General features: G+C 36.7%; 3 protein-coding genes across 4 annotated transcripts in view; 1 reads left to right on the forward strand and 2 right to left on the reverse strand.

Moving 5' to 3' along the window:
- LOC134752569 (uncharacterized) overlaps positions 1–12,599 on the forward strand; it is a 191,774-nt gene that overhangs the window by 21,338 nt on the left and 157,837 nt on the right. The window lies entirely within an intron of this gene.
- Positions 1,865–3,810, reverse strand: LOC134752212 (uncharacterized). Its single transcript, XM_063687825.1, has 2 exons — positions 3,742–3,810; positions 1,865–3,336 (listed from the first exon to the last, which is right to left on the reverse strand). The coding sequence occupies exons 1-2, from the start codon at positions 3,779–3,781 to the stop codon at positions 1,865–1,867; spliced, it is 1,512 nt and encodes a 503-aa protein (XP_063543895.1). The 5' UTR covers positions 3,782–3,810.
- LOC134755461 (uncharacterized) lies at positions 3,839–5,628 on the reverse strand. Its single transcript, XM_063692017.1, has 2 exons — positions 5,221–5,628; positions 3,839–4,384 (listed from the first exon to the last, which is right to left on the reverse strand). Exons 1-2 carry the CDS (start codon positions 5,546–5,548, stop codon positions 4,323–4,325), a joined length of 390 nt encoding a protein of 129 aa, XP_063548087.1. The 5' UTR covers positions 5,549–5,628; the 3' UTR covers positions 3,839–4,322.

The raw sequence follows: 12,599 nt of genomic DNA on the forward strand, positions 1-12,599 counted from the left end.
TTAAAGAGGATATTTTATAAATCTAAATCGAATAATTTTCCGGAAAATTTTCAGTTAAATGTCTACAATCCAGAGAAAAAGTCCTGGAGAATACAAAAGCGCTTTTTCAAGTTTAAATGAACTTTATTCCATTTAATAATTTACAGTGATCGCGGTACGTGTCGTTGAGTTCGGATCGGGAGCAGAAGAGAGCGAGTTGCCACATACAAATTAAAAAGCAACTGCAAAAATGTTGCTATATAAAAAAATACTTAAGCTAAGCTTACACTCTATATGTTTTGTATTAAACATAGTTGGGGCCAGGCAATATTACATACAGGTAAATATTGGACCCGCCATTAGGAATCTACATAGGACAAGTTCTTAAAACTACATTACGGGTAAAGGACATAACTTAGTTATGGCTCTACGAAATATCTTATTATTAATTTTAACATCAGCTACCCTTACTAATCCGTCCCTACCAGGGAACGTTTTTACTATTCGAGCCATTGGCCAATTTAATGGAGAGGTGTTCATATCCTTTACTATTACCAAATCACCTTCCTTTAAATTAGTTTGTTGGTATTTCCATTTGGGGCGGCTCTGAAGTTGGGTCAAATAACTTTGAGACCAAGTTTTCCAGAAGTCTTGCTAACTTCTCTTGAAGTCTTGTTATTTCTGGATAACTTGTTAAGGCTGCGCCACAAATGAAGTGTCCAGGAGTTATATAATCACAATCATTAGAAATAGCAGCAAGTATAGGTCTACTGTTCAAAATTCCTTCAATATCTATGATTACAGTATTAAATTGCTCATAGGTCAAACATAGATTGCCTACTATTCTTTTGAAGTGGTGTTTTACACTTTTGACACCACTTTCCCAAATTCCTCCAAATGTTGGAGAGTAACTCGGTATCCAATTAAATGTTATATATTTGTCTGAGCAAAATCTGTTGACAGAGTCTCTACAATCTTTGGAGGAGAATAGGTCATACAAGCCATTTAATGTATTACAAGCACCCTTAAAGGTTTTTGCATTATCACAAAATATATTTGTGGGCATGCCACGCCGAGATATAAATCGTTTAAGACATGCTAAGAAAGTTTCAGTCGTGAGATCAGAAACAAGTTCTAAGTGTATCGCTTTTACAGCAAAGCAAACAAAAAGTGCGATATAGCCTTTAGTAATAATAGGTTTTCTAATGCGAGAGACCTTCACGTTAAACGGACCGCAGAAATCAATTCCTACATGCTGAAAGGGTCTGCTCTGAGTGATTCTTTCTTTAGGGAGGTCTCCCATCAACTGCTTTGCTGCTTCAGCCTTCATACGTATACATTTTATACATTTATGCACCACCTTTTTTACCTCTCGTATACCATTTACAAGATGGTGTCTCTGAGATAGAGAGCCTAATACTAGCCTAGCGCCTGCATGCATAAGTCTTAAGTGCTCTCGTTCTATAATAAGATCGGTAATAAAGGAGTTTTTTGGAAGTATAGATGGATGCCGCTTGTCATAAGACAGGTTCTCTGCATTTTGCAGCCTCCCCACGGCCCTAATTACTCCGTTTTTATCTAGGAATGCTAATTGATCACTAATTGTCACAGGCTTATTTTTTGAGAGCAGGACTAATTCTTTATCAAAATGCTCTGCCTGTGTACAACGTAAAATTTTCGTCATAGAGTCACGCAATTCCTTTGCAGTTAAGTTTCTGCTTGTTATTTTGTTGTCTTTGTTCAAGCAGTTATTATAAAATCTGTAAATAAAACCAACCACTTTTTGAAGTTTATTTATGTTGGAATATTTTCTTAATAAATCTAGAGGCTCTAAATTTGCGGTATGGCACAAAATTCCCTCTACATCGTCAGAAGACGCATCCAATTAAGCACTATGCGAGTCTATGCGTGTCATGAAATCGTCATGATTAAACTCTTCTAAATTTGTATGTGTATAATTTACATCACAAAGACTAGGCGAACCATGCCACCATAGATCACACTCCTGCAGCTTATGCGGTTCAACTCCCCTTGATAATAAGTCAGCAGGATTATCTTTTGACCTAACATACAGCCATTGTGAGTTTTTAGTAAGCTCTACAATTTGTTTGACTCTATTTTTTACATATACAGTACTTTTTGCTGCCTCAGTCTTGATCCACCACAAAACAATTTGGGAATCACTATAGAGAAATATTTTATGAGGAACTCTATCATTTAAAATCTTACTGACTCTACTTGCCAATTGCGCTAAAAGTAGAGCAGCAGAAAGCTCCAATTGAGGAATAGTGTGAGATTTAGAAAGTGGGGACACACGGCTTTTGGAACATATTAAGTTCACTTGAATCGAGCCATCAGTCATAAAAACTCTTAGGTAGAGACAGCTCCCGAAAGCCTTAATAGATGCATCGGCATACCCTACTAGTTCTACATGTGATACTAATTTATAGTTTACACATCTTTCTATTTTAATTTGACCCATTTGCCTTAAATTTTCCAAAAACTTTGACCAGTATAGGAATTTTTCATTCGGGATTATTGAGTCCCAATCTTTATGCATAGAGCTATGGAGTTCTTGCATGAATAGTTTGGCCACCACGATTACCGGGCCAATTAAACCAAGTGGGTCAAACATTTTCCCAATAAAGCTGAGAATTTTTCTTTTTGTGTTCATTATGTTTGCCTCATCGATTGCAGGGCAAGAGAAAGTCAATTTGTCTGAATTTACCTCGAGCGTAAGACCTAAAGTCTTCACGGTGTCATTTTGACCTATTTCTACACTATCAATTTGTCTGTGCTCAACTGGAATATCGCTCAAGACTGGAGCATGGTTCGAGCACCATTTATGTAACGAGAAACTACCTAATTTCAGAAGCTCTACAATTTGCTTTTTCAGCTCCTGAAGTGTCCCTACATCATCAGCACCAGTAAGCACATCATCAACAAATGTATTTTTATAAATAGCCTGAGCGGCCAAAGGAAACTGATCCTTATGCATATTTGCTAGCTCATTTAGAGCTCTTGTAGCTAAAAATGTGCTCGATTTTAAACCGTATGTAACAGTTTGAAGCTGCAAGCAGTTGATAGGGTCTTTGGGCGACTCGCGCCATAAAATGTTTTGAAGTCCGCGTTGATGTTCATTTATAAAAACATTGCGAAACATCTTTTGAATGTCACAAGTTAAAATAAATGGATAAGTCCTGAACAAAATAAGAATATCAAAGAGCTCACTCTGTACAACAGGTCCGTTCAGCATGACTTGATTCAGCGATGTCCCATTTCTAGATTTCATCGATCCATCGAAGACCACACGATGATGTGAGGTTCGACTCGATGGATTAAAAACACAGTGGTGTCCTAGAAAAAACACAGGACCATTTAAATCATAACCCTCAATATCAACTATCTTTGCATGTCCTAATTCCAGATATAGGTCAATAAATTTTTTATATTGTTCAAATAGCAAAGGATCTTTTTGTAACCTTTTTTCTAACATTATGAATCTATTATAGGCAACAGAAAATGAGTCACCAAGGTCTAACTCTTCCATAGGGAAAGCTAATGGCATATCAACATAAAATCTATTGTCTTTAAGTGATACAGAGTACTGAAATATTTTTTCAGCTTGTTTAAATTCATCATTTGTAGATTTTTCCACTTCAGGAAGTTTTTCAGAGAGCCAGAATTGCTCCATTACATTTTCCAATTTTTCACCATCAGATATATTATTAACTAAATTTGTTACAATATTACATGTAGTACCTTCCTCGGGGATACTTCCTCCGACAATATATCCTAACATGGTATTCTGGAATACCGGTCCATTTTCAGTTTTTATGCAGTCCTGCAACAATATAGCAAAATAGATGTTGGCTGCAAGCAACAGAGGAATATCATTTCTTATGTAAAATGTGTCATCAGCTAAAGTTATATTTTGTGGAATATGATATTTAGATACATCTAATGATCTTTGAGGCAGTTTGGAAGTAATTTCATCACTAATATGACATTTCAATATTATTTTAACATTATTCTTACAAGATTGAAGAGTTAAAGTTACATACTCATTTACTTTACATAGTTGTTTACGGAACCCAATAATATTATTTGGCTCAATCATAGGTTTTAGGCCAAGCCTGCTTACCAAATCTGATCTAATAAAACTGCCTTGAGACGCAGTGTCCAGCAATGCCTTGCATACCACCTCTTCATTATTTTTGGTTGCTAATTTTACCTTAATGGTTGGAAGCAAAACACCATTATCGGACACACAATTTAAAATAGTATTAACAGCAATTTCAAACTCACCAGCATCAGATGATAGTGGCTGCTGACTGTCATCATTATTTATTCTGGGCTTCTCCACATTCACATTGCGCTCCTGATGCAGCAATGTGTTGTGGCCCTGTTTACACATTTTACATTTAAAAGTAAATTTACATTTACCATCATGGTTATTGAGGCATACATTACACATGTGTTTTTCAGTTACATAAGATTGCCTCTGAGCAATAGGTAACATTTTAAATATGGGACAGTTATAAATCTGATGGTCTTTGTTATCACAGTACCTACAGGGCGGCAACGACTTCGATACCACATTTGTCACCTTAGGTATTGATTTGTGAGTACCTTCATAGCAAGTACTTTTATTATAAACATGTTTGTTAGCACCATCATAGTAGGTACTATGTTTATTTGGATGACTATCTTCGAGCGCTATAGCACGCTTTTCTAAATATTCAATGAAACCAGCCATAGTAGGCATGGTGTCAGAGTCCCGGTCTAATTGATATGCCCGGTGTGTGAATTGATCTAACTTTCTAGTCAAAATTGATATTAAAAGCATGTCCCATTTATCGACGGGTTCATCTAAATTTTTTAATGCATGCATCTGTTGATTTATTTGTGAAACAAATGTTCGTATGGAAGCTGCTGTGCCCTTTTGTATATTCGAAATATCTAACAATATACCTATATGGTTTGCTACTAATCTAGCCTTGTTGTCAAATCTCTTTTTTAATAATTGTATTGCTTGTTTATATGACTCGTTCACCAATGGCAAGTTCAGAATAACCGCCAACGCATCCTCTTGTAGGTACTTTCTCAAATAAAAAAGCTTTTGCACATCAGACAGCGAGTTATTCTGATCGATAACAGCAGTAAATAAGTCGAAAAAGGGTTTAAACATAGTGAAATCCTTTCCATCGTAAAAGGGAATTTCTATTGTGGGCAACTTACATGTGGATGCGTTGTGGCAATCCGAAGTCACTTTTGTGTTTAACATTTTAAGAGAGCTGTTAATTTTTGCTAATATGGAATAGTATTTGTCTTCAATTTCTCCCACCTGTTCACCATCGCCTTCATCAATGCTTAGGATGTCCATTTGCACCTTTTCGTAATCTTTTAAGGTGGAAATGAGCTTCTCTTTTCGCGCCTCTAATATATCGGCGCTGGCGGCTGCCAAACATACGGGATCCTTGACAAAATTATCGATTCTCGTAATCGTTCCTTTACACTGCGAGCGTATAACGCGTAATTTTTTTAGGTTTTCCGTTTCGGTAGCCATTTTAATTTTTATTTATGACGAACGAATGCACAAACACTTTTAAAGGAAGGCACAACGACGCTGATAGCACTTTGTTTTGATATTTATTGTTCGTCAATGTCAAACGTGACAGATGACACAAACTGTCAAAGTCAAAAACCAATGCGAAGTTCCGCAAGATGGCTGCGGGTTGCACAAACTTCACTCCATATTAAAAGTGAGGAATGTCGGTGGTCGAAAAATTCGACTTATACCGAGTTACTTGCGGTTTTTGATGATGCTCTTTTCTCCAATCCGTGTCTGATTTTCGTTCTATTATGGATAGAACGAAGTTCCAGGCCAGCAGCGCTAGCCTAGGCACGACCACGACGAAATCCCAGCCGGTATAGACGGCCAGGCAGCTCGCACACGCACTTGCCGCGAACACTACTTTGACGAAAACGTCGAACACTGATTTTACTTTTTCCCTCGAAGGACCACTTGCGCATGGAGAATACAAAAGCGCTTTTTCAAGTTTAAATGAACTTTATTCCATTTAATAATTTACAGTGATCGCGGTACGTGTCGTTGAGTTCGGATCGGGAGCAGAAGAGAGCGAGTTGCCACATACAAATTAAAAGGCAACTGCAAAAATGTTGCTATATAAAAAAATACTTAAGCTAAGCTTACACTCTATATGTTTTGTATTAAACAAGTCCAATTAAAAAAAGGCATGACTCGTAAGTAATTTCATATACGCAGCCGAAAAATAATATCTAACAACACACAAAACACCTCGTACAAAAAATTTACAGTGACAACGCCCGCGTCAACGCCGCATCAACAATAGTGCAATGCAGCTGCAGTTGCTATTGGAATTGTCAGCTTCAATTTCTCTTGCTGCAAAGAATACAACAGTTTTTTTTTTTTTTTTCAAATAAGGTAGACCTTTCGAAAAATAGAAGAGATTCATATAGGTTTGTGTTTCAGCCAGTCGCGACGTTATTGGGGATCATGAAGCTTTGACGTCATAAATTCGGCAGTAGGTACAGTTTTTTACTTTTTCTATTAAACGTATCATGTGGGGTAACAAATGAAAGGGCTTTGTAAGTAGATCACAAATATATAACATACTGTAATATTTTCACTGCACTTATTGAACGTTGACTTAGAACTGCTTTAAATTAAAAATAACTAAATGGATTACTCCAATCTCCATCTAATGGTTAACTGTGAATACCCTCTATACAATGTCTTAAAATAATTAACCAGATATATTCAAAAGTAAAAAAAGAACATCAAGTTGAATAACAGTACAATTTTCTGTTACATTAAACTGCAACTATTATTAAAACAAACAAAAAATCCGACTGTTTACATATATTTTTGAAATAGACTTTTAACTAGCTTTCATTTTTAGTACCCATATTGCTATAGTGAGAAAAAAACAATTACTTCCATTGTGTCATTACCCTCCTTCTGATGCAGTCGGATAAAGATACCATTTTTACCTTTTTTTTTACCGGAAACGTATTTTTACCCGACTGCATCAGAAGGAGGGTAATGTTTTTCGAGCGTGTATAATTATGTGTTAACCTTAGTAGGTAATATAAGCTAAGCATGTAATTTAGATTAAGGTTAAACGTAAGTTTGGCGAACCTAATAAAAGTTAAAAATGTACCATACTTTAAAAAAAAACTTATTCCCATTCTATCTCTACAAGTTACATGAATGCCAACCCACACTTCATTTAAATTTGGAAGCCTAGGTTCCTTTAGCAACAGCAATGAGATTTTTCATTTTACTATCATGTTACATGTAATGTTATGTAACAGTCCTAGTTTTAACATGAAAGAATGAGCACCAAAATAAAAGGGTGTGATATTACGTAAACTCATACCGAAAACGAGTTAGTCAAGCGATCGGTCAACGAAGTCGATGATGGATGGGACAAATTCTTGGGCAAAGCTGTGACCCACAAAATTGAGCATGATATGTCACTTCTAATATGTATGTACCTATATTATTGTATAAAGTGATATGACACAGTTACGCGACGAACAGGGTGTTCGTCGCGTAAAAGTGCCTTTAAAAATCTTCCAAATATTTTAGCTGCTCTTCACATACTTTCAAACTATCCAGCTGTGCCTCAATGGGTGTCTATGGCCAAAAATATGTTTTTTAAACAAATTCGTATATGTAAAGATACGAATTTGTTTAAAAATGTATATGGCAAGAGAGAGGAAATACTGGAAGGAGTTGGAGGAGGCCTTTGCCGACAGGCACACTGAACTAAGAGACTTCATATAAACACTCAAAACTACAACCACAAAACAAACATGTTCAGAACAAAGGGCTATATAATAATAATAATATGTAAATAGATGTACCTCTTTAACAGTTAGGAACTAGAACTTGGCACCCTTATAGGTCTCAATTATTTTGCCGGCGAAGTCAACAACGACGCATATTCCTAATATTAATCTTCGCTCACATTTCACAATGTTTTTGATGGAATGAAATATTTTTATGACGTATGATAATGCCTTTTTTAACTCGTAACCAGTTAGTGTATCAATAGGTACCACAAATGATTTTTCTTTTTACGAGCAAAGCTGCTCGTAGTAATTTTTTTTCTGTATTTTCTTGACACTCTTTTTTTTTTTTTTTATTGTTAATATGACTAATTTAATTGTGTATATTTCATTATTGTTTATTAATGTTAAATTGTACAAATTTCTTGTAGTCCATATTTATATATTTCTACGCCAGTGTTGGCACAAAATGCTGTTCTATACCAAAAAACAACGACACCAAAATACCATACCAAAGTACCATATTTTATGAAATAAATTTATGAATTATGAACGACGACAAAATGTCATTGCCGTGAAGTATAAAGTGGGTGATTTCCGAACGTAAAAATATGGGAGGTGTCAAAACAAATTTCTTTCACATTTTAGTTGTCAAATTCAAAAGGCAGTTTTTGTACGTTCCTCCCGCTATAACAGTTCGCTACACCGAAAAGAAAAACTATGAAGGATTTGCCACACTGGATGCGTTCTGCGGGCAGCGGTCAGGTCAAACCCTCATTATGAACTACATGGATTCAAACCTTTGAAGTTGAAGTTTGACCTGACCGATGCCCGTAGAACGTATCCAGTGTGGCAAATCCTTAAGTTTTTTTTTTGGTAGATTATTAGATAATTTAAGTATATACAGTAAGTCTTAATTTACCTAGTTAGTGTTTTCTAATAAAATATTCACTCTAAATGTGTGTTGTTCGTATGAAACTTCTGCCCGTTTGGGGCACGTTCAAGTGGTTTCTAAGTGGCCACTGACTGCCCTGCAGGGAGTTTACATGACATTTAAGGGTAAGATTTATTACTATGAATGAACCCTCATAGTACAAAAGTAATATGTTTTCCCTTGGTTTTTAAATTAAATATTTAGTCAACGGTTAATCTTACGAGCCACGGCATCCGCGCGAGCCAAGCAAGTACTGGCTGTTAGTGCATTTTGTGACGTAAGTGTAAATATGACGTGCCCTTAAAACTACCCCGTATGGCTAACAAGGCAGTGGCCATATAATTATGTACCACGTACCACCATTGGTAAAGGGCAGTGGGCATATAAAAACCACCGGTTTTTTTAAATTGATATTTAATGATAATAATAAAAAACAAGAAATTACATTTCTTTTAACGCTATTATCTACCCGAATTAGTAACTAATCAAAAGTAAAAAATGCGTCAGGCCTGTTTAAGGGTTAAGTAAGACAAACAGAACATTACCTCATAATTACTTTTTTTATAAACCATCTCTGACGTGAATCAACGGGGACGATTGGATCTTTATAAATATTTACGTCAGGCTGATAAAGATTACAAACTAATATTTTTGTTCTAGCTTTTATTTACCTATCAGGGCACCAAGAACGTACACTGACATCATGCTGACATCAGAATGATGTCTGCATAATGTCATTTAGTTATCGTACGTCTCGCTTGCGCCAATACATGTGCGGCCAATTACCAGCGAAATGCACGATAACTGAATGACATGACATCACATACTCGTAGATGTCTGTGTACTTTCGAATTAAACTGTTTGCCTTTAAATATTTATTAATTCAGATATAATAATAGGCCTTTTCATCTGTGCCCGATGTTTTAAGCAGCATCCCGGTAACGACACGCGTTCGTGGCTGTGTAGCCCTATGCGGGAGAGGATCCCTCGTCCACACACGCGGCAGGTGTATGCTCCCCCTGGTGGGCGGAGGTTGGAGGCCTGCTCGTGGCGCCCCAAGCGTTTCTCTTTCAAATAGGTAAACCAGGCATCGTCGTGCTTGGATTGGCCATCATGGACAACACGACTCCACATGGGTCGGTCTTCGGCCAGTTTCTGCCATTGATTGCATGAGATATTAAAGGCAACCATATCACGCTTGACACAATCTTTAAAGCGCAGCATTGGCCGCCCGACCGGTCTTTTTGCGTCTGCAATCTCTCCTAGCAGGATTTGACGTGGTAAACGAGTCCGTTCCATACGATGCACATGCCCAAGCCACCTCAGTCGTCTCTTCTTTAGTATGGCTGTGATACTAGGGAGCTGTGCCTCGCTTAGAACAGACTCGTTTGTCACGTCAGTCCAGGATTCCGCTCCGTACAGAAGTGTGCTTAGGACACACGCTTAGTAAATAAGCATTTTCGTTTTTACCGTGAGATGATTGTTGTCCCAAGCCCTTGCACGGATATATAATGACTTCATGGATGAATTCAGATATATGATGACTGAAATTCAGAACAAAGGCACATGCAACCGGCCAAGAGCATGTCGGGCCATGCTCAGTGTAGGGTTCCGTAGTTACCCTTTTGTCTCAAGTCTCAATAGCGAAAATATTTACTTTGTCAGAAATAGTGTTAGAAAACCCATATTTATTATGAAGGACCTATTCAACGACACCCCACATCATAGGGTTAAAAAGAAATAAAAATAGTCTAAAAACATTTTTTATAGTTTTAAATTTACCACTTTGTCACCATGAATGTTTTATAAATCCATGGCAAAATTCCGCTTTCCAGCACTAATGATCACGGAGCAAAGCCGCGGACTAACAGATAGACAGACAAGGAAACGGCGAAACTATAAGTGTTCCTAGTTGGCTACAGAACATTAAAAATGTATCCAAGTTAAATTAGTGTACAAATGCACAACAAAGCTATAGTTAGACCAAGAAAAGTCGGCAACGATTTTGATAGTACACGCAGTGCAAGTGTTATTTTAAACGTCAAACTTCTATGTAATTATGACTTATAAATAACACTTGCACTGCGTGTGCTATCAAAATCTTTGCAGACTTTTCTTGGTTTAACTCTACGTGCTATTATAAATTAAAATATTGATGCGCGAAAAATAAATGCGACGCTCATTAGGCATATTTAACAAGGCTACGAGTATTTTAGATGTTTTGCGCCCATTGTTGTGTAAAATAATAATAAATGGCCGCATATTGTTAAGTTTTTCATCACGCGGTAGGTACTTGTATCTATTGTATATACCCATGTAACTAACTCCACTTTACTAACGAATGCGACGTCTACATTGTTTCATTTCTCTTATTCGGAAAGTTTACCTTTCATAGGCTGATAGTCGGGTGGAAAATTTGCATTTCCCACCCTAGGGTGGAAAGTAATTTTGTTTAATTCGTACTTCGAGTAACGGCAAACAGCCATGTATGCCATATTATTCAGTATAAAAGTTCTCATATTGGCTTCCTCATTTTCAGACCAAGTATTATCAAAGATAAATGTCATTTGCATTGCATTATTTAAAAAACCGGCCAAGTGCGAGTCGGACTCGCGTTCCAAGGGTTCCGTACATTACACAGTTTTAACAATGTATTTTTTTTAAGTGAAACGTGAGTGAAATGTCTTTAAAAAACCCGTAGGGTTCGAATCAAAAACTAAGTAATTAAGTCCGACTCACGCTTGACTGCACATTTCTAATAGGTTTTCCTGTGGTGTAGGTGTGTGTGGTGTAGGTGTGTGTGTGTGTGTGGTAAAGATCTATTTTGTGTATTTTTTTCAAAATTTTAGATTCAGTAGTTTCGGAGACAAAGGGGGGAATGGGCATGAAATAAACAAAATAGTACATTATGATACAAGTGTGCTACGTTGGTCATTACACACGAGGCGATATTGTGCGCACGAGCAGCTGCAAGCGAGCAATGCACACGTGTTTCATACGACGTTTTTCAAACACTTGCGAGGAAAAAACAAAACTTATAAATTCGTTTTTTTTGTCAAAACAGTAAAAGTACAATTTTCAAAATGGTGACACAGTTTTAACATCGAATAATTGCACAAAAGCGTGCTGGGCTTTTAGGCACTTATTCGCCAGTTCATTGAAGTAAGCTACCAACACGTTTTCCAAGAAAGACTGGGCGTTTTTGCTGATATTCCATTGTATAAAAGTTTCATGTGCCGCCAATTATTTTTCACCCGATTTTGATAGTAAAAGGCTATCGGTTGGAGCGTATACTGCGTTATAGACTAGTTAGACGCACTTTCAACCATTTTAAAAGTTTGTTTTCGTATAATACGACGTCCATACAAAATAAGAAGAACGTATAGCAGTTATACGGTTTTAAAGACTATTATGGTGACGTAATAAAGTTAAGCGATACTAGTCTTAAATGACGTACTGAACGTTTAAACAGAAAAAAAATTAACGGTTTTTTAGACTAGAATCAGATCTAAAACTTTGCTAAAGATCCTAGTATTAAAGTACGTATAGCGTCTTTTACGTGTTTTTTGCTTAGTTTTTGTCTTATACGTACTTTTAGGCTAGACATAGTGAATAAGATTTCACGCAAACCAGAGCGTAAAAAAACTTATAGCTGCATATACGTTGCTTTAGCCTGGTTTTGTCAAATTGCCGCTTTTTAGTTTAGGAATTCTTGGAAAATTTGTGCAAATACGTCCTTATTACGATTTGTTTCTCGAAAACTAAGCCACATATCGGAAAACGGGCCGAAGTGGTCGATGCAGCTTAATCCGTACATTACGAATATCACAATAAGTCGATTTCG

Source organism: Cydia strobilella, chromosome 2, assembly GCF_947568885.1.
Source record: "Cydia strobilella chromosome 2, ilCydStro3.1, whole genome shotgun sequence".
NCBI classification, from domain to species: Eukaryota; Metazoa; Arthropoda; class Insecta; order Lepidoptera; family Tortricidae; genus Cydia; species Cydia strobilella.

What these genes read in the sequence shown, in the direction of transcription:
- LOC134752212 (XM_063687825.1), bottom strand. Translation starts at nt 3,781, where the DNA reads ATGTTAGGATATATTGTCGGAGGAAGTATCCCCGAGGAAG. An exon ending in AGGAAGTATCCCCGAGGAAG is followed by an intron (nt 3,337 to 3,741) that starts GTACTACATGTA and finishes TGTTTTTTCTAG; the next exon opens with GACACCACTGTGTTTTTAAT.
- LOC134755461 (XM_063692017.1), bottom strand. Translation starts at nt 5,548, where the DNA reads ATGGCTACCGAAACGGAAAACCTAAAAAAATTACGCGTTATACGCTCG. An exon ending in TTGCCACAACGCATCCACAT is followed by an intron (nt 4,385 to 5,220) that starts GTAAGTTGCCCA and finishes ATGTGTAAACAG; the next exon opens with GGCCACAACACATTGCTGCA.